Source organism: Engystomops pustulosus, chromosome 5, assembly GCF_040894005.1.
Source record: "Engystomops pustulosus chromosome 5, aEngPut4.maternal, whole genome shotgun sequence".
Lineage (NCBI taxonomy): Eukaryota > Metazoa > Chordata > Amphibia > Anura > Leptodactylidae > Engystomops > Engystomops pustulosus.
This window is the reverse complement of record NC_092415.1, coordinates 150807043-150830192: the sequence shown is the minus strand read 5'-3', so window position 1 is coordinate 150830192 and position 23150 is coordinate 150807043. Positions and strand designations below refer to the sequence as shown.

Below are 23150 nucleotides of genomic sequence, written 5' to 3'. Positions count from 1 at the left end.
TAGTATATACAGCTACAGAAACCACAGCAGGAGGAATCTCTACTTGTTACATCCAGTGACGTGTCCACTTCACTATTAGACCCAGAACCACCATGTCTCCTCTTCAGCCATGTGCCCTTCCAGTGGAGTTCACCACACAGACATCTTATGTCTATCATGGCCCGAAATCTTGGTTCTCTGAAGGTGCGTTCACATGTTGTAGTTACAAATGCACCACAATCAGTTTTGAGGTGGTATTAGGTGCAGTTTTGTTATTTTACAAGTGAACGACATTTGTGTAACAGGTTTCCCATTCAAACTCAAATTCACCCATTCAGTTCATGTCGTTCACCTGTTAAAATTAACAAAACTGCACCTAAAACCATCTCAAAACGGATTGTGATGCAGCTGTAACTGCAACATATGAAAGCGCCCCGACAGTGTTATCCAGCTGCTGCCCCTAACACTCTCCCAAAATACTGTAAGGCTGCGGTCACACGTTTGCGGGGTGCTTGTTATCAATAACATGCGCTTCACTTCAATGTGAGATCAAACTGAGGCCCAGCCTACTGCTGTGTGTGAACACACCCCAAGAAATTTCCCCCACAGCCCCATAGTAATGTGCCCCACCAATCCCCCACCAGTAATGTCCACCACACAGTCCCCCTGTAATATCCCTCGGTAATGTGCCCCACACAGCCCTCCCTGTAATGTCCCCCACACAAATCCCTTATAATGACACAGATCAGGATGAAAGAGGGAGGAATGCCCGGGCAGCAGGACAAATAGGCTCCGGATCTTTTAACCTGCCAACGCCGCTTGGCAGGACATTAACCGCCTAATTCTTATATTGATCAGACTTTTTTTTAGAAAACATTTGTGTACAGATTTTGTGAGTATATGGAATAAAATGTATCATCCATACATGCACTACTGTCTATGGTGCGATCTGTCATCTATCGAGTGAGTGAGTCAGTGTGGAGATACAATGAAGGGAGAAGAACCCTCAGAGCCTTGTTGAGTTGCAGGGGTAACATTTCTCCAGGGAGCTCTAAACACAGAAATTGTCAAATGTGGTTTTATTGCCAATTCCACCACATTTGGATTTTATCCCAGTTTGTGTACCAGTGGGGTCCTGCAACAGTTGAGGTGCGTATGCTGATGTTCTACAATCGATAAGTTGGGATTTTAAACTGTGGGCAATACTGGTATTGTGGATTTCTGGAGAAGCACCAGTAATTCTGCAGGGGAACATTAACTTTATTAAAAAAAAAATAATAATTTTTAATTTTTTTCTCCTACAGGCATGCAAATTTTGGAACAGGGCCCCATATACTAAAACTGTGCTGCCAACCCCCTCATGCACATTACACTGGTTATAATGTGCTACACCGCCATACACACACAGCACCATAATCTTACACCTTATACGTAGTATCCAGTATCCAGCAGCAGCCTCCTCTCAATAAGGGTGAAGCCACACATGGTGTTTTTGCTCAGTTTTTAAGCATGCATTTTCAGTCCGTTTTTAAAAATTCACATGTGGTGTTTTAGGGATGTGTTTTACAAGTTGCTGGTTTAAAATTTGTCTTTTGGAAGTCTAAGCGGTGTTATTTTCACAGATGCTGACGCTTTCAGCAATCAAGAAAAATGCTTTCAAACCAGCCAAACTCATGGTAACATGTTAATAATGCATCCCCAAAACGTCACATGTGAACACACCCCGTAAGTTGTGAGTGGGGGAGGCAAGCAGCACAACTAGCATGGTCACAGAGGGTTCACCAGGGCCTTGGGATGGAAGGGGCCCACATCTTGCCATGAACGCATGTGTTTTACATGTTACCATGCATTTGGTTACTTTAAAGGCGTTTCTCTTCTTTGCTGGAAGTGTAAGCAGCTGGGAAAGTGATAACACATCTGCTTACACTTCCAACAATGAAGAAAAACGCTTTCAAACTCATTCAGGCACATGTGTTTTAACACACATCCCCAAAATGTCAACGCTTCCACTGACAATATACAAGACCCCCCCTCCCTCACAGACAATATACAAGCCCCCCTACCCCACTCACAATATACAAGCCCCGTTCCCCCACCTTCCAGGACCACCTCATCATCCTCCATGCTGCCAGGCCCAGGCTGTGCTGTGGGGGTGCAGCCTCCTGTGTCTGGCTGCAGCAGGTCTGTGTTATCTGCAGGATGAAGAAGTAGCAAGAAGCCCAGTGCCGGGACGGAGGTCTACAGGGGAGAACAGGCTGCACTGCCACCCCTCCAGTGCATTCACATGACGTATGCCTGCCGTACCGTAATACGGCGGGCATACATTGGCACCGGGAAGAGGAGGAGGAGGGGATGAGTGCCAACCCTCTCCATAGCGATATATGGCCACAGTGCCATATTACGCAAGAAAGATGTTTTTCCCGGCTACAGAACGGTATGGTGTGCTGCACAGTATCACTCCTGTAGGGCATTGAGTCCATTGCCGTGTATGGGGGACGTATATACGCCGTACATACGTCGCCATAAATACGCCCCCAATACGTTTGTGTGAATATAGCCTAATAAGCATAGATTATCATGTGGATGCATAAGGGAGGGAGGGCAGTGCAGAAAGCCTGTCTACAGGGAGCAAGAAGAGTCAGCACAGTATGGAGGGAGGTAGAGACCGGCCCCATCAGCTGTTTGAGAGCTGTGGCCCACTGGGAATCCTCCCGGTTAACTCTATGGCCAGTCCACCCCTGGTTGTATCCCATATTCCATGTCAGTAAAACTTTTGAAACTAAAAAAGAAAAAAAAAAAAAAGTACTATATTTAGATTTATCTTTTTAATTAAGAAGTGATAAATGAAAAAAATCTAAGGTGTTCTGGACTTACCAATAGTCCTATTAATTTCCATGATGAAGTGCATTTCTGGATTCGGGCAGCTGAAGGTGTAATCTACTTTTTTTCCCCTTGATACCTCAAGTCTTGATTCCTTGCATTGCGGAGTGCAGATGTAACATGGTGGTAATACTTTGTTTAAACCGGGTTTTATATGGATAGTTATGTTGTCAGTAGACTGCAATGAGATGGTGGCAGATTCTAGGAAGCAAAAGAGGGAAATCATAAGTAAAAGTTGCTAGAACAATACAATCACAGACTAACAAGCAGAAAGGTTTATTTTTTACTTGATTTTTTATTCTTTGAGAAATCTAGAAAATGAAATGAATTCAGCCCCCTAAGCACTTATTCTTCATTTAAATAAAGTTCAAGTTCATATTATTAACCCTTCAAGCAGGATGAAAGGTTAAAGTTAAATCCCAAATATAGTGAGAAACTAAAGATTTCTGTGTCGCCAAATCTAGCCTCAGGACCAAAATGAAAGAACTCCTCCGATCATCATCAGCGAGTCACCACATTTACAGCAAGTCCTTGTATTATTCTTGTAAAAATTGTGATTTAGAACAGTTATTTCCATTGAGAAAACAAGTAATGACTAAAGCAGACATGTCAGGAGATGTGTGTGCACTGATTTATATACTTTTATGTATTCCAACTTCTGCATCTATGCAGTTTACACATTTTTGTATTATGGTATTATGTATATGGGATATTAAAGGAGCTTTATTTGCCCATAAACAAGAGCATATAAATCTATTACTAAATATGAGCTGCAAGTAGGTACGTTAATCTTATTCATAGTTGTGCTAATGTTTAATTTAAATTCTAGGCTAGGAATTGAAAAAAAAAAAAAAAGTGGTAATAAAAATATTTTTTAGATTAAAAAAAAATTATTATATTAATGTAAACAGTACAATGGACTTGATTACATTATCGGTGCTGATGTTTTGTGAAGAAGCAGAGACTCCTTGCATAAGTTATCTCCATGATGCAAGCAGTCCGTCCTGTCCCCAGCAGCATTGTCAGTCCGGGAGACAGGTTTGTGGTTCTTGGACCGAAAAATTATAGTTTAAAACAGCTTAGACTAGACAGTCTTAAACCTCATGGTCTATGGGTTTTACGAAAATAATAATTATTATTATTATAATAAAAACCTACATAAAAAAGGTGTTTTCCATCTTATATGGCCCATTTTTGTGGCGAGTTGCCACAGCATTTTTTTTCTGACAAGTTCAGTTTACAGTGGCATATGGGTTACATAGGGCTGACACACGGCCTGTTTTTGAGGCCAGAAAACACCAAATGGATTATCCAGCATCAGACACTTTGAAATTTATCAAATGTGTCAGATCTAAACTGTTCCAGTTGCTTATAACACCCAATTAACTTTTCCGCTATTTTTACAGGGTTATACACGGGAATAAAAATTATAATATATTGATAGATTGGCCATTTTTGGATGCGGTGATACCCAACATATTTATGATTTTTACTGTTTATTTTTATCAGTTCTAGGGAAAGGTTGAGCGATTAAAATGTTAAAAAGAAGTGCCTCTAGCCGTCTGCCGGGAAGCCGAGGGACGAACGACAACCTGGAGCCGTGAGAGAAGAGGAGCGTCGGGGGCAAGTATAGTTTTTTATTTTTAAGGGGGCATTGCAGAAGACATAACTGTGGGGGCTGGGCGCTACGCTAGGGACATTACTATGGGGGCTGAGGGCATTTTAGATCGGGGGCTGCAGGAAATGAACACATTATATAAGTTGGATTAGATATGTGGCATTTGCTGGGCACGCCAAAATTTGTCTGCAGCCGGTCTCTGAATACAAAAAGGTTGAGGACCACTGCCCTACAGTACATTCATCTTAGGTTGACTAATTGGCAGTCTAGGTAGGATCATACTACAGCAGTGATGGCGAACCTTTTAGAGACTCAGTGCCCAAACTACAACCAAAACCCACTTATTTATCCCAAAGTGCCAACATTTAAGTGCAATTTGTGCATTAACTTCTTGCTCCCTTCTCTGTTATAGCTTTAAAAACGTATCATAATCCTAAGAACACCAATACAGTAGAAAGAAAGGTTGACAAATTCAGGTTCCCCTGAATAGGAAGAATTTTCAGGCCTGGAGCAAAGCTACAATGAAAAACCAGATCTATCTACACCTTCCCATTCCACCTGTAGCCACAAGCAGCACTGTTGCTTTAAGGTAACACTGAGCACAGAAAGTCCTGGGCTGTCTGGGAATCCATGAAGACACCTTGAGTCCTCTTTGGAGATGGCCCGGGTGCCCACAGAGAGGGCTCCGAGTGCCACCTCTGGCACCTGTGCCATAGGTTCGCCTCCACTGTACTACAGTATTGCAGTATATGGGGACTTACAAAGATTAGCCCTCAAAAGGTCCATATTGTCCTTTTACTTCTGAAACCTAGGACATTTAGAGGGAGAAATTTAACCCCTTCAGCAAATTAAAAATAAAAGGATTACATTTAAAAAAAAAAATTTATTAAAAATTTGACATAATTGTTGCGCAAATCTATTGATGGTGTCAAAATAATCACCATACCCTTTTATAAATTCCATGTGGGTGTGGTTTACAAAAGGGTGTTACTTTGCAGAACTCACTTCAGAGAGTGAGTATCTTTTAATAAACCTCTTCTGAATGTTCAAGTAAAATAAATCTATGTTAAGTATGTATATCTGTCTAAAATAAATAACACTTTTTCAAGTTTTTGACAATAACTTTTTTATGATAAAACACAAACTTTTCGACCAAACATTTAAAGGAAACCTACCATTTGATGGGATGCATTATGAACCAAACATACCTTGAGGGTGCGGTCACACGTTGCAGTTAAAACTGCATCGCAATCAGTTTGGAGGTGGTTTTAGGTGCAGTTTTGTCAATTTCACAGGTGAAAGACATGAACTGAATGGGTGAATTAGATTTTGAAGGAGAAAACTGTTCCACAAATTTCATTCACCTGTTGATTTGATCTCTTTCACTTGTTAAAATAAAAAAATACAAATTGGTACTATGCTCACAAACAATTGTAAATATTAAATAAATTTTATTAGTTATGCAAAAAATTATTAATAACAGCAAATTTACATAGCATGGTAGTTATACAATGGGATTACATGATTAAAAACAGTGCATAGCCACATATAGAACAAGCAAAGTGCCATAGGGAATAAAATGAATCCGTATGGAGTAGGAGACCTAGTAACTAGAGGTAGAAAACAGCTATATACAAGCCTTAGCTTGCTAACATGAACGGCTCTAAAACAATACTAGAAAGTCACTACCATACCAGGATACCGGGTGTGCACTGTGTAGCCCCAACACGTGTTTCGCCCACTGGCTTTCTCACTCCCCTTGAGAAAGCCAGTGGGCGAAACACGTGTTGGGGCTACACAGTGCACACCCGGTATCCTGGTATGGTAGTGACTTTCTAGTATTGTTTTAGAGCCGTTCATGTTAGCAAGCTAAGGCTTGTATATAGCTGTTTTCTACCTCTAGTTACTAGGTCTCCTACTCCATACGGATTCATTTTATTCCCTATGGCACTTTGCTTGTTCTATATGTGGCTATGCACTGTTTTTAATCATGTATTCCCATTGTATAACTACCATGCTATGTAAATTTGCTGTTATTAATAATTTTTTGCATAACTAATAAAATGTATTTAATATTTACAATTGTTTGTGAGCATAGTACCAATTTTTATTTTTTGATACTTATATTTTGGGGCACAGGATTTTGCAGTGGCATTTGGATTTGGTGCCCATATCCTTAGCTCCCCCATCTGTTGGATTTGACTTAAAATAAGTAATACCACCTAAAACCAACCCAAAACTAATTGCGATGCAGTTTTAACTGTAACGTGTGACCGCTCCCTCAGAGTGCTGTAGCTACACTGATGAAGAATCATAATCTTTAATCCCTGTGCTGAATGGTTTTGCAGAAAAAAACTACAAAAAAATTATGATAATGAAGCGCTCTCGCTCCTTTGCCTGGCTCCACTGCTTCTTCTCTCACATTAGTTATGCACTACTCCAGAGAATGATGTAATAACTATGTCACCCATGAGAGGCAGAAGTAATCCATCTCTGCACCACCCCCAGCTGCTGTGTAGGAGTCATCCAGCTCTGGTTGATTAGTTCTGCCTACACAGTTCAGGAAGCTCCATGTGCAATGTGTTTATGTAGGCATCCAGCCTTAACAAGGTCTTGAATTTTATAAATGTTTTTTCAGTAAAACCACTCAGCTCAGAGATTAAACAAGATGTGCTTCTGCATCAGTGTACATCAGGTACATCATTCACAAGGTGTGTTTGGTTCATACTTTAAACTAACAATGACTTACAATGTGTTACAGGAAAAAAGAAACACGACAAACTGTATTTTATGAAGGATTTTAGATAAAAAAAATATATTCTACAAGACAGGACTTTCAATTAGGTAGCGAACAGAATCAAAAGAAAAGACTGAAGGAGCAGGGATCTGTCAGAGTGTACCAAAAAGTCAGCATATTTTTAAGCTAGTCAGGCAATGACTTGTCACGGAGGAATTTTCAGATGAACACTGATGGGCAGGAAGAGGAACTAGCCACAGGCATTATCACATACACTGAGCTTAACAGGATGTACCACAGGTTACCGGCGCTTACCTGCAGAGATGACGCAGGATTTGGAAAACTCATTACCTTAATTTTAAGACATTATTGTATTGCTGGCCAGATAGTTAGACACCACAGCTATAAGATTTTAATAAAACCAAAAATGATGTATTTCTACTAAACTGTTAAAATGCACAGTGTATGATTGCAAAAGAGGGAGATCACCTTGAGCACTGACCACGAACACACCATGTCAGCCGCTGCTGACATCATAGCGTGTGCGTGGTCAGGGCGCTAGGACCTGCTGCTGCCGGATGCAAGAAGAGGAAGCAATAAGAATTACTGGCGGGCTAGCCACATGCTACTGGGGGGCAGGGGCTGGCTGGCCAGCTCGCTACATAGTACTAGGGTTAGGGGCTGGCTACATAAAACAGGCAGTGGAGTTGTGTGCAAGTGAGGAGGTCAGAAGTTTTCTCAATCATAGTGGGAGATATTGGAGATCATGATCCGTCTGCAAATCTGGGCAGGAGAAGGTGAGCAGACCTGTACTGCCGAGTAAAGCTAACTTGCATAAAAATGGAGGACACTTCAGCTAGAAGCAATGATGTCTAGTTTGTTGAGTGTTTGGTAGTGGACATATTCCCTTTAAAGTACCCATTTCTCTTTATGGCCAAAAGGACCAATACAGTAAACTGCCTGTCTACCCCATCTACTTGAACAAGTGACCCTGCAATGCACCAAGTCCAGCATCACCATCAGTATACTAAAACTTTACACTTTTCATAACAAGTTACATCAGATGATCTATAGCAGTGGTGGCGAACATATGGCACTGGTGCCAGAGGTGGCACTCAGAGCCTTTTCTGTGGGCACTCAGGCCATCACTGCAGGACAGAGTTCACCAAATAGGACCAAATCCACCAAATCTGTCTGCAGTCACAGGCAACTTAAGAGATGCTGCTCTCAGCGCTATTTTAAAGCGGCACTTCATTGGCTGTTTGGATCTGCAGGAAAAGTGAGAAGATGTTGACAGAAGTGCATTATCTTTGGAGGTCATCCTGCTAGACCCACCATTCTTCCTCTACAGAGACACCCTGGAGAGAAGCTATCTGTCCTTTCTTTCAACTGTAATGGTAGATTTAGGCGGCCGATACAATTGAAAGATGGGGAAGAACACGTTGCAATAAGTTACAGCTTAAAATGCCATATTGGCACTTCACAGTAAATAAGTGGATTTTGGTTGTAGTTTGGGCACTCAGTCTCTAAAAGGTTCGCCATCACTGATCTATAGGTTTACTCAGTAAATTACAAAGAGAAGAAAGATATAGACTAACAATAATATTTTCCCACTCTGGTTAATTTTGCAAAATCCATCATGATAATCCAGGGGCACTTACTCATAGATCCAGGAGCTGCGACTGTGGTTATCTTCTAATACGTCATCTATGGCCTCCTTCCTTGTAAAATCAACTTTTATAAAATTATGCTATTGAGCCAGAAGGGTTCTGGGGATCTTTATCAGAGCCCATTCTTGTTCTGGCTTTACAGACTGCTACACTGTCTCAACCCCGCCACCCCCCCCCCCCCCGGCTCCTTCAGCCCCTCCCCCTCCATCTTTCTGAAGTTATCCCACTGCAGCAGAGGAAGTTTCAGCACACAGTGGGAAGGGGGTGAAGTGCTCCTGTACAGTTTAACGGACTGTGAATCTGCATAATTTTAAAAGTTGATTTTAGAAGGAAGGATGCCATAGACCAAAACCAATCATATTGGCATCTTTAACCCTTTAAGGACGGAAGTTTTTTTTCGTTAACTTTTTCAATTTTCCGTGTACAAAACTGTGTGATGGCTTATTTTGTGCGTAACAAATTTTACTTCTCCGTGACGTTTATTAATCCATGCTGTGTACTGGGAAGCTGGAAAAAATTCAAAATGTGGAGAAATTGGAAAAAATACATTTGTGTCACTTTTTTGTGGGCTCAGTTTTTGACTTTCACTGTGTCCTCCTAATAACACCTCCGCTTTAATCTTAGGTTCAGTACGATTACCCCAATACCAAATTTATATAGGTTTTATTGCATTTTAATACTTGAAAAAAATTAAACGCATGTGTACAAAAAAGAAAAAAAAAATTATGCCATCTTCTGAGGCTAATAACTTTCATACTTTGGTGTACAGTGCTGTGCGAAGTGTCATTTTTTGCAAAATAAGCTGATCTTGAGGACTATGCAACATTTTTGCAACAAGTTTTTTATTCGATGTAAAATGGTGTCAAAGTCGCGTTTACTGTATTGCAGTATATAGCGTTTTTACATATGGCTCATTGTAACGAATCTTCAGAAATCAGACAGCCTCGAGTCGAACGAAGACCCAAGGCTGTCATGGCATCTGATCGCCGCCCCCTGATGACATTCGGGGGAGCGGCGATCTCAACAAAGATTACGGCGCCCACTGTCTTTTAAATGATGCCGGCATGTTTGCTGACGGTACACAAGCGGTTAGCACCGCCCTCAGTTGTTAGTGATGGGTCTTTGCTGCAATATGCAGCAAAACCCATCTCTGAATAAAAAGGGCTCAGCCCTTGAGCCCTCTTCATACACCCTTCATATATCCGACAGATATATCCGTCGGCGAGTGTGAAGGGGTTTAGACGTTGATGTAATTGAGAGGCAGAGAGGTGCAGCACAGAACCTGCAGATGTATTCTATGTGCTGGGGGGGAGGGAGATATATATATACACACACACACACACACACACACACACACACACACACACACACACACTATGAACTAGTTGCCCGCAGTATTTAAAAGACGGCGGCGCGGGCGCCGTCATCTTGGATTCAATTGTCGCTCCCCCAAGCGATCGGTTGCCATGACAGCCTCGGGTCTTCGTCAGACCCGAGGCTGCATGGTTTCTGCAGATTTCGATACAATAAGCCAGTGGCTCATTGTAATAAATACAGTGCAAGAGTGCCATACCTTAGATGGTCTAAAAAGTAGTAAAAAAAATAAATAAAAATAACCTAAAAGTTCAAATCATCCCCCTTTCCCTAGAACTGAAATAAAAGGTTATAAACAATTTTAAAAAAAAAAATCAAGTCCCAAAAGCTCATGTCCCAAAATGCCTAATCTATCAAAATATGAAAACAGTTATTGCCGGCGGTGAACCACATAACGAAAAATAGCGCCCAAATGTCCAAAACGCGACTTTTACAACACTTTACATCACATTAAAAAAATGGAATAAAAAGTGACCAAGATGTCGTTCAGACCTAAAAAAATGGTAGCAATTAAAACGCCGGCTTATTTTGCAAAAAATGACACCACACACAGCTCCATACAACAAAGTATGAAAAAAAGTTATTAGCATTCATTTAATTTTTGAAAATGTATTAATACACAATAAAACCTGTATAAATTTGGTAACGTAATTGTACTGAACCAAAGAAAAAAGAAAGAGATGTTATTTGGACTGCACTGTAAAAGTCGTAAAAACTGATCCCACAAGAATGTGACACGAACATTTTTTTTTTTTTTTTTTCCACATTTGGAATTTTTTTCCAGTTTCCCAGTACCCGGTATGGAATAATAAATAATGTGACTGAGAAATAAAATTTGTTACGCACAAAATAAGCCCTCATACAGCTCTGTACACGGAAAAATGAAAAAGTTATGGATTTTTGTGGAGAGCAAGAAAGGAGCAAAAAACCCTGCGTCCTTAAGAAGTCTCATCAACCTTTCTTATACATAAAAATAGTAAGGCAACACCTTTGTAGATAAGGTGAGGTAAGACTATTGTCACCCAAGTCAAACATTTGCAGTGACCTTTTCACACTACCTCAGTTTGTTTAGTCTTGTATAATGTTGATCTCAGTTTCTGTCAGGAAGCGGGGTATAAACTTATGGCCAGATGATACCGGTTCCCAACCAGGTTGCATACTATTTTTCCACAAGCACCCACCACATGCTGGAGATGTGGAGAAGATAAGGGATCCTTCCTTCACGTGTTCTGGTCATGCTGGGTTCCCATTTTGCCAGGACCTACAACGTCTTATTTCCTCATCTGAGGAGACTCGATAAGGTTGGACCCTCCTCTGCTCATCCTCCACCACTGCAATATCTAGACGTTGACTTAAAAAAAAAAAAAACGCAGCAAAAAAAAACTTTTGTAATTATGGCAGCCCGATCTTACATTCCGATACTTGGGAAAAGACTACTCCACCGATAATAGCCATGGGGGCCAATGAGGACCTTATCTTTACCCCATTGCACACATGCCAAGTTTCATAAAACCTGGCAACCATGGCTTCTCTTTCAGCAATCTGCTGAATATAGATGAACTCTGAGATCCTGAGGGGTCTTTCCCCCATCAGTTTTATGGCTACTTCCCCCTCCTCCCCAGACTGGATGCTCCCTTTCTCTCCCCCCCCCCCCCTTCTCTCTTCCACCCCTTCCTGTCTTTACTGTTACCTACTTCCCTCCACCACTCCTATTTTTTTTTTGTTTTCTTTTTATTAGCAGGGGTTGGCTTGAGGGTGATGGAAGCTGGGAATGTGGATCCTTGTGTATAGTATATAAATTGGCTGATATTCATTTTTCATTTTACCAATTGTGTACATTTGTCCTCATGATGGGACGAGGACTGCGTTCCTGGCTTTTATCTGCATTGCTGCTACCAATAAAGCAAATTGTTAAAAAATAAACAAAAAAACAACAACATCATGGGGTACCATAAAAACCACTTAACAGATGTATGGAAACATAAGAGTATTGCATAGAAAAGCTTAATATACTTTATTTCCACATTCTCACTTTACTGGAAATACAGCTAGACTAACATGGAATGATTCCAGAAATTACATTGTCACTGACACATTGTGTAATTAATACAACCTACTATTGGGTAACAGAAGGCGTATTTCATCGTTTTAAATGTATGTAATGTAACATGTTTACCTTTTTCTTCCATTGCACAGCTCTAAAAATGAATTTACTAAGTAGAAAATAGAAGGAGATTCAAAAGTATCAATACATTGTTGGGAATTTATAAATCTTCAATGCATTGTTCAATGGAAACTGTTCATCAGATCAGGGCAGGTCATCATCATACCCCTTTTAGAAATTAATAAGGTTGGCTATCGGACACTAAAAGTAGAAATGGATACCAAAAAGTGTGTAAGGCTGGGTTCCCATCTCATTTTCTGAACACACAGGGATGTATGTTGGGAAAGATCCTGATTAGAGATGAGCGAGAACTAAAATGCTCGGGTGCTCGTTATTCGAGACGAACTTTTCCAGATGCTCGAGTGCTCGTCTCGAATAACGAGCCCCATTGAAGTCAATGGGAGACCCGAGCATTTTTTTAATAAAACTGAACAGTAAAAGAACAGTGCAAAAAAAAAATTCCAGATGTTTGCAGATGTTTTACTTGTAAGAACACATTGAAATAACACTATTCTTCACTTTGCAGGTGTTCGCGCGTGTCTCCCGCTAAGTTAGGAGATGTGCACGAACATCTGGAATGTGAAGAATAGTGTTCTTTCAATGTGTTCTGCACTTAAATGCTCCTGTGTTCACTGTTTTTAATGTTTTAATTCTATTCTTCACATTGCAGGTGTGCGCGCGTGTCTCCCGATAGGTTTGGAGATACGCGCGCACAGCTGCAAAGTGAAGAATAGAATTAAAACATTAAAAACAGTGAACACAGGAGCATTTAAGTGCAGAACACATTGAAAGAACACTATTCTTCACATTCCAGATGTTCCAAACATCTCCTAACTTAGCGGGAGACACGCGTGAACACCTGGAAAGTGAAGAATAGTGTTATTTCAATGTGTTCTTACAAGTAAAACATCTGCAAACATGTGTAATATTTTTTTTTTTTACAATAAAAATACTTTTATTCAATTTATATTATTAATTTACTGCTCGATCTCGAGCCGGCGAGATACTCGTCCGAGTAACGAGCCGGTCCGAGCATGCTAATACTCGACCGAGCAGTATACTCGGACGAGTATACTCGCTCATCTTAAATCCTGATACACACATATATATATATATATATATATATATACATACAATAACATCAGAAGGAAGGCAACCCGAAACGGGGCAGCAGAAAAATTGCTCCTCCGTGCAGCTCATCCCCGGCTGTCTCTATAGCTGCACCGTAATTCCCAAGTACAGTATGCAACTGCGCGTGTGAGCAAGAGGTGGTCGTCAGTTCAGTTGTTGTGACATGACCTTGATGCAGTATTCATGGGTGTGCAGAGGGGCCGGCTTACCAGGCACAACAGCCGTGGGCGGCGGGGGGAGCTTGACTCGGTCCAAGAGCTCTCCCGCCTCCTTGACTGCATCCATTAGAAAAACGAGTGTGAATTAAAAAAAAGTCTTTTTTTGGACAATACTTCAACAGACAGGAGATACTAATGCAACATCCCCCACCGGGGCCTAGCCTTTTTCTTGGGGCCTGGAGACAGCCTGGGCCCGCAGTACCTGAGTGGCTGGCGGTTGCGGCCTAAGCACGCTTGTGTCACGGTGCTTGGTATGGGGAACCGGAGGGCTGTCCTACAGCCTGGCAGGTCTCCAGCAGGGTGGTGTTGGCAAGAAATGATGAGGGAGAGGCTGCTATAGCGGATCTCCCTGGGGCAACCCTTTGGTGTCTAGAGTATGAGTCTCTGTGTGGTGGAAAGGGTGCCCGTGATGGTGACAGCCGGAGTACAGTTCTTTATTGGAACCGACAGGAACAACAGCAACGTGCCTTTAACAAGATGGTGGAGTGCTGAGATGCAAGTTGGAGGGCGCCACAGGAGGTAGAGCGCCAGCCTGGATGCAGATGGCAGGCTGGGAGGTAGCTGTGTCCTAGTAGGATGCTTCAGCTTTCTCCTGGGTTGCTTCAGGTATCACCCTTAAGGGTAGGATGATACCCCTTTCCTCACTAAGGCCCCTTTCACACTTGCGTTTTTCACGCGCGTTTTCTGCGCGTGCTTTTGACGCGCAGAGCTTGCATTGCACTCTGACCCATTGTAACCAATGGGTCTTTACAGACTTGCATTTATTTTCACGCACACACGCGCGTTTTTTTAAACGCGCGTTTAAATCTCGACATGCTCTACTTTTGCAAGTCACGCGCGTGAAAAACGCACCATACAAGTCTATGGAGATGCATCAAAAACGCATTGCACTCTGAGACACTTGCAAGTGCAATGCAAGTGCAATGCGTTTTTCACGCATCAATTGCTATAGAAAAGATAGAGCTCAGCCCTGAGTCCATTTCACGTGCATTTTCTGCGTGTGAAAAACGCATTGAAATTGCATCAAAAACGCGCGTGAAAAACTGAGACACTGAACAAACACTGACTGAAAACTGATTGCACTCTGATGCAAAATGTGCGTTTTTCACTGACCAAACCCTGATCGCACCCTGATCAAACTCTGACGTGAAATGCAACGCGAGTGTGGAAGGGGCCTAACTCTTAGCTATTAGCTACACTCTTCAGGCAGGGGCTAGGCTCTTCCTGCTCTGGTCTGGTATGCTAGCTGTCTAGAGTTTAGACTGGAGTTACTCCAGTCTGCTTGCTGCAGACTCCTAGTCTGACTGCTCTCTTCTCCCTCCTGGGAGAGACTCCTCCCTGAGCCAGAGCTCAGCTAACTCCTCTCTTCTCTCTCCTGAGAGAGACTAAACTTGTTCTGGAAGTTTCCTGACAGGGTCTTGTAACTCCCCTGGTCAGGTGGTGGCTGCTCCTCCAATTACATCTCAGCTTACATCTTTGCTCACAGAGACAAAATATAACAAAGGTAATTGGCTGACACATCTTACATCAGACAAAACACTTAACTCCTGCCTTGCCAGGCAGGATCTACCACTGCAATGTCCCCTGTGTGATGTAGTGACATGCTGTGGTACGTATTCGCAAGCACTCCTTCAGTGCATTTAGGCATGTAGACATGGTCAAGACAATCTCCTACAGTTCAAACCAAGCATCAGTATGGGGAAGAAAGGTGATTTGAGTGCCTTTGAATGTGGCATGGTTGTTGGTGCCAGAAGGGCTGGTCTGAGTATTTCAGAAACTGCTGATCTACTGGGATTTTCACGCACAACCATCTCTAGGGTCCACAGAGAATGGTCCGAAAAAGAAAAAACATCCAGTCAGCGGCAGTTCTGTGGGCGGAAATGCCTTGTTGATGCCAGAGGAGAATGGGCAGACTGGTTTGAGCTGATAGAAAGGCAACAGTGACTCAAATCACCACCCGTTACAACCAAGGTAGGCAGAAGAGCATCTCTGAACGCACAGTACGTCGAACTTTGAGGCAGATGGGCTACAGCAGCAGAAGACCACACCGGGTGCCACTCCTTTCAGCTAAGAACAAGAAACTGAGGCTACAATTTTCACAAGCTCATCGAAATTGGATAGTAGAAGATTGGAAAAACGTTGCCTGGTCTGATGAGTCTCGATTTCTGCTGCAACATTCGGATGGTAGGGTCAGAATTTGGCGTCAACAACATGAAAGCATGGATACATCCTGGCTTGTATCAACGGTTCAGGCTGGTGGTGGTGGTGTCATGGTGTGGGGAATATTTTCTTGGCACTCTTTGGGCCCCTTGGTACCAATTGAGCATCGTTGCAACGCCACAGCCTACCCGAGTATTGTTGCTGACCATGTCCATCCCTTTATGACCACAAAGTACCCAACATCTGATGGCTACTTTCAGCAGGATAATGCGCCATGTCATAAAGCTGGAATCATCTCAGACTGGTTTCTTGAACATGACAATGAGTTCACTGTACTCAAATGGCCTCCACAGTCACCAGATCTCAATCCAATAGAGCATCTTTGGGATGTGGTGGAACGGGAGATTCGCATAATGGATGTGCAGCCGACAAATCAGCGGCAACTGTGTGATGCCATCATGTCAATATGGACCAAAATCTCTGAGGAATGCTTCCAGCTTCTTGTTGAATCTATGCCACGAAGAATTGAGGCAGTTCTGAAGGCAAAAGGGGGTCCAACCCGTTACTAGCATGGTGTACCTAATAAAGTGGCCGGTGAGTGTAGGATCTGCTCCGAGACCAAGCCACTCTCCTATAACCAGAACGGCCACAAAAATCCCCGGTTTGTGGACCAATTTAGCACCCAGTCGTGCGCAGAAGTCCTAAAAGAAATATTTCAGCCTTTTATCTCCGTCTATGCTGGAATACCCCTTTACAGTACCACACTGAAGATATAGCAAGCAACAGCTCTGCTTTTCCTCCTCTGAAAAAAAAAAAAATCAGGAATAGAGAAGTGAAGTTGTACCCAGATATAGCAGTCATACGGTTGGAATTAATCCACTACAATGGGCTGTCGTAGTAGTCTTCAAATAGAACAAAAATCCGTGAGTATACAATGCAACTCTAGATAATACCTTATATACTCGAGTATAAGCCTAGTTTTTCAGCACAAAAAAAATGTGCTGAAAACCCAAACTCGGCTTATACTCGAGTAAAAAATATATAGGTTTTACCAGGTTTTTGTGGTAAAATTGGGGGCCTCGGCTTATACTTGGGTCGGCTTATACTCGAGTATATACGGTATATAAATAAGTTTCGAACATATATTACAAGTAGGGAGAGTCAGTTCACATGAAGGCTATGCAATGATGCCTGGCGTGTTGGAGCACCGTCAATTTAGTTCCAAGTCCACAGCATATAAGTACGTAGAAAATTTATTTAATCTTTTTAAAATCCATAGAAAAACAATGAATGTGGACTCCACAGACAAACACAAGATTGTTGCCTACGCGTTTCGGAGAATTCCATCATGCCATGAGGAAGGAATTCTCCAAAACGCATAGGAAATAATGTGGTGTGTGTCTGTGTACTCCACATGCTTATCATTTTCTATAAGTTTCTAACATGTTACATAAAGTTATTATGATGACATAAAGCAGTGGTGGCGAACCTATGGCACAGGTGCCAGAGGTGGCACTCAGGGCACTCTTTGTGGGCACCCAGGCTACATTGCCCCAGCAGAGAGTTCACCAGACATGACTTAAAGAATTCACCTGGAGGCACAGGCAATGTAGATATTACTCTCAGCGTTATTTCAAAGCAACACATCCTCGGACTGTAGAAAGAGTGAGAAGGTATGGACAGGGGCAGTTTATTGATGGAGGTCCTTCTTCTATTGAATTTGTGGTAGAACAAAGAGTTACTGCTTAAATACCTGTGTTGACACTTTGCGATTAATACGTGTGTTTTTGATGTAATTTGGGCACTCGGTCTCGAAAAGGTTTGCCATCACTGACATAAAGCATAATAGATAATACAACTCCCGGAATTCATGCGAATATATACATACCAGAGTCTTATTTATCGCAATTTAATTCAATTCCCTTTTGTAAGTTTGTATAGTGGTGTCACTTTGTAAAATAATTATTGTGTGGAACTTTGCCAAGAATCGCTATATATCTTATCCACGGATATGTCATAAGATCAGCTGGGGATAGTAAGATGAATCAGTTTTAGGTCAACTCGAAGAAGGTATGTATAACGCTCGGCCCAACACACAGAGTGCAGAGTTGCTAGACTGGCTCCAATTCCTCATCCATAGAATGTTGAGTATGTAAATGCTTGGTTGCCTGCATTACAGAAAGAAAGAGCCATAGCCCCTGTATAACTGTTATGCTGGCAAGCTACTGAAAATAAAATTATTCAATAACAGGTAATGACATGATGTCTGTTTAATGCCAAAGCAAATATTAAGTCTACAGCAAAATGTGGAGCCATGTAATGCTGTGATAATCCCTATTTTTACTGGAGAACACTTGGGGAAATCTGGGCACCTATGGTGCATGCTTTTCTCAATGCGAATCTGACACCTGATTATACTATATCATGCAAATCCAAATATTATAATAATATAGGAAGAGGTTTTCTAACTTAATTTTTAACATTGTGAAATTGTCTACTATATGTAGGTCATTTGTTTATGGCCATTTGTGCCAGGAATTGCCATTCCACTTTCTCTGCTTCCTCTTTGAAGCGATCTGTAATAGAGCAATTTCTTTTGGTCCAAATGAATTTGCCAAAAGGAATGTTTTGGATAACATATTAAGGGTGCGCTGGTGAAAACAACGGAATAGAATTCCCTGCTACTTTCTTACGTTAGGGTGTAACCACCATTTCATCTCTTTCTATGCTAAAGGATACATCCAAATAATGGATGTGGTTGTCCCTAAATGCATGGGTAAATGTCAATGATTCAGGTCATTAATGTTCAAGTAGGACATGAACTCATCAAAGGATTGCTGTGTGCCCCGCCAGATCCATAGCCGATTGTCTATCAAACGGCCAATCTATTTAATGAATATGCCGAATACATTGCGGTCCAAAAATACATAGCACTCTTCCCACTATATCATGTATATGTTAGCTAGTGAGGGTGAGAATTTAGCCTCCAAGGGGCCCCCTTCATTTAAAGATGGCATTCACAGTCAAACATAAAGTAGTTGTGATGAAGTAAATATTCTGTAATCAGTAACAAGTATTTTTTCAATTATATGTGCTATGGGTGTTCAGATGTCGTCTAAGATGTCTTATGGCTAAATGATGGGGTATAGTAGAATACAGTGCTGTGACGTCACAGGTTGCCCAGATATAGCGGTCAGTAAATTCATAAAGGGAATAATACAAACAAAAGAACAAAACAGACTTTTACCGCCAGCCATTAGTTTATATTACACAACAAAGATGTGAACAGTGAACTCCGGTGCCAAACTGTGAATCATTGAGGGTGAGGTTGTACAACATACAGAAACTGTTTGTGCGCTCCTGAGTAATAAATGCTTTATGAAGCTCTTGAGACAAACACCGATCATATCATATGAACTAAAACAAGGAGAGGTTCTGCACTGCACTGTATACAGTGATGGCCAGATACACTAGTAGATAGACCATTCAAAATGAACGTCACACATAGGCAGCATCGGACTGGACCACCAGAGAATCCTCCAGTGGGCCCTGGCGCCTGCTGGGCCATGGCGACCAGTGTCTTCTAGCCCTCAGTGCCCAGCGCCTGCTGTTATACTGTTTATGAAGTGAGGAGCCTAAAATGTTTTTGTGTTCTACAGAAAAGAGCATGGGGGCTTCATGAAGCCAACACAGCGGGCTAGGTCATAGAAGAAGAAGAAAGATTTATAGCAAGTGTTGGTATTACCCCTAATCTCACAATGCTGCAGCATCTCTCCTGTGCTGTGACTCCCCCTCTCCTATGAGGAGAAAATCATACTTTTACTCATATAGCTACAGCCGCAGCACACAGCCGCACATGGAGCTACAGCCGCAGCACACAGCCGCACATGGAGCCACAGACGCAGCACACAGACGCAGCCGCAGCACACAGACGCAGCCGCAGCACACAGACGCAGCCGCAGCACACAGACGCAGCCGCATATAATAAGATATTTTCCCAGCGATGATTGGACACAGGGTGCATTCACACTGCCATTGTGCGGACGCATAAATGGCTGCAAGTTTGCAGCCTTATATACCTCCCCATAGACAGCAATAGGCTCCAGCTGAGGAAGCGACGGCGAAACGTGCGTCGGGGTGCTGTGGTGGTGGCCTGGTAATTTACATTTAATTGGTAGGCACTTGTAGGCTATACTATGCCCTGTTTTGGGCATTGCTGATACCTGATATTACTTTGCTATGTGATTACTCTCATGAGCCTAGGTGCAATATCCCACTATGGAATACATTGTTGTTAACTTATGACCACCACCTCATGTCTTGTTGTTTTTGTGGTTTTATCATGTTTTTAATATATTTTTGGATTGTCTATTTTGTCGTACAATAATAAAAAGATGAATTTATAATATTATGATATGGACTTGTTGTTGATGTTGAGTTAAATTGATCCTATATACGTTTTTTTGGTATTCACATCCAGCTGGTGGTATGTTGCCACACACGTGTGGCACCCTACATGGGGAAAAGATAGCGCATGCGCTGTCTGTCCCAGTGTGCACCGCTATCTCCTATGGACAGGAGTGAGCACCGCTCCTCTCTTCTAATAAATCCGCCAGAATGTGTTTTACACTTCAATTAGGAGTAGTCTGCTGGTCTTTCTTGCTACACGAAGGGGTGTCCTCTCCCCCCCCCCCCAAATTTTCTCTGGTGGGCCCAAGGTACTCCATTCCTACACTGTACATAGGCCCATATAAACCAAATAAATAGCAATTGTATTACAGGTCTCAAATATACAAAACCAAAAACCAGACAATACATTTAAAAACACTTAAAGGAAACCTACCACTTTCAAATTGTCTGCGCTTGCAAACGCAAACAAAGTCGCGCCCACCGGGGCGGGCCTCGGCCAGATAGCATCGGCGTTAATATGGAAACGCCTGCGATCGGGAACGAGCCGCCGGTGTTTTGTGTTAATTTAACGCGAAACACCGGCGGCTCGTTCCCGATCGCCGGCGTTTCCATAGAAACGCCAATGCGATCGAGCCGAGGCCCGCCCCGGTGGGCGCAACTTTGTCTGCGTTTGCAAGCGCAGACAAAGCGCTACATGTGGCGCCGGCCTAAGCATCACATACCGTGCACCAGCTCAGGGTAAGCTGGTGCCGGAGCATATCTTCGTTATTTTCATTATGCGTTGTAATGCTTTTAAACAACTTTTTAGATGATAGCTTAGTATGAGGTTTAGGGCTCATACACAACCCATTTTTCATTTTTAGTGCACAAAACTTTTCTGTTATGTGAAATCTTAGTTGTGCAAGAGCAGTCAGCCCCCAATTTCTAAGCATTTTATGCAGGACCTGATTAGCCAGCCCCCAATTTCTAAGCATTTTATGCAGGACCTGATTAGCCAGCCCCCAATTTCTAAGCATTTTATGCAGGACCTGATTAGCCAGCCCCCAATTTCTAAGCATTTTATGCAGGACCTGATTAGCCAGCCCCCAATTTCTAAGCATTTTATGCAGGACCTGATTAGCCAGCCCCCAATTTCTAAGCATTTTATGCAGGACCTGATTAGCCAGCCCCCAATTTCTAAGCATTTTATGCAGGACCTGATTAGCCAGCCCCCAATTTCTAAGCATTTTATGCAGGACCTGATTAGCCAGCCCCCAATTTCTAAGCATTTTATGCAGGACCTGATTAGCCAGCCCCCAATTTCTAAGCATTTTATGCAGGACCTGATTAGCCAGCCCCCAATTTCTAAGCATTTTATGCAGGACCTGATTAGCCAGGCCCCAATTTCTAAGCATTTTATGCAGGACCTGATTAGCCAGCCCCCAATTTCTAAGCATTTTATGCAGGACCTGATTAGCCAGCCCCCAATTTCTAAGCATTTTATGCAGGACCTGATTAGCCAGCCCCCAATTTCTAAGCATTTTATGCAGGACCTGATTAGCCAGCCCCCAATTTCTAAGCATTTTATGCAGGACCTGATTAGCCAGCCCCCAATTTCTAAGCATTTTATGCAGGACCTGATTAGCCAGCCCCCAATTTCTAAGCATTTTATGCAGGACCTGATTAGCCAGCCCCCAATTTCTAAGCATTTTATGCAGGACCTGATTAGCCAGCCCCCAATTTCTAAGCATTTTATGCAGGACTTGATTAGTCAGCCCCCAAATTCTAAGCATTTTATGCAGGACCTGATTAGTCAGCCCCCAATTTCTAAGCATTTTATGCAGGACCTGATTAGTCAGCCCCCAAATTCTAAGCATTTTATGCAGGACTTGATTAGTCAGCCCCCAAATTCTAAGCATTTTATGCAGGACTTGATTAGTCAGCCCCCAAATTCTAAGCATTTTATGCAGGACCTGATTAGTCAGCCCCCAAATTCTAAGCATTTAATGCAGGACCTGATTAGTCAGCCCCCAAATTCTTAGCATTTTATGCAGGACCTGATTAGTCAGCCCCCAAATTCTAAGCATTTTATGCAGGACCTGATTAGTCAGCCCCCAAATTCTAAGCATTTTACAACAAAATGAATGTGTGATTGTACATTACCTCAGATCACTGCTTCAAGTCAATATGGCTCAATCTGAACAGCAAGAAGACGTAGCAATAATCTACTCTTCACATAACAATCTACACTTTTACAAAGTAGCAAATTACCAGCAAGTTGTATAGCATTAACTGGAGTAAACCATGACATGAAATCATGAATATAATCTTCACATATGAAAATGGTTCAATCACGGAAAAATAATCTATCCATTGAATGGCTGGCACAATGATCACATTGAATGTCTCTGACCACCTTGCATGGCCACCTTACCTGCCATGAGTAATTGTGATATAAGTAATTGGACCATGTAGAATGAAACAAGAACACAGGTCATGTGGACCCCTACCTGTTAGTGGTGAAAGCGAAAGAGCAAGTATACATCCCAGAAGCAGCATTGTTCGATCTCTATAGTCCAGGCCGCCGTCTGCAGTGAAATAGTCCTCAGAGAGAGTCTTCTAGCCACCCCATACACTATTTCCTCTGCTTCTGCCAATATCCTGAGATAATCTCCATTTCAAAAACTAATTCTCAGCAATCCCTGGAGATTTCACATTTAAAGCTGTGAAATGTTGTCCTCCTTGGCTTTCCACAGGACCCAGCCCACAGCTTACAGGAAATGCATATGAAATCCAAACCTGTTCCCTCCCAATTACAGACTGCACAAGG

At 42.3% G+C, this 23150-nt stretch overlaps 1 protein-coding gene across 1 annotated transcript in view; it reads right to left on the bottom strand.

Moving 5' to 3' along the window:
• The window catches only part of CDCP1 (CUB domain containing protein 1), a 45670-nt gene extending 22520 nt beyond the window's left edge, over positions 1–23150 (bottom strand). Inside the window, exons 1-2 of the mRNA XM_072153406.1 lie at positions 22831–23150; positions 2854–3060 (exon numbers count right to left, since the gene is read on the bottom strand). Of these exons, the coding sequence (XP_072009507.1) occupies positions 2854–3060; positions 22831–22879 (256 nt within the window). The 5' untranslated portion in view covers positions 22880–23150. The remainder of the gene's footprint in view (positions 1–2853; positions 3061–22830) is intronic.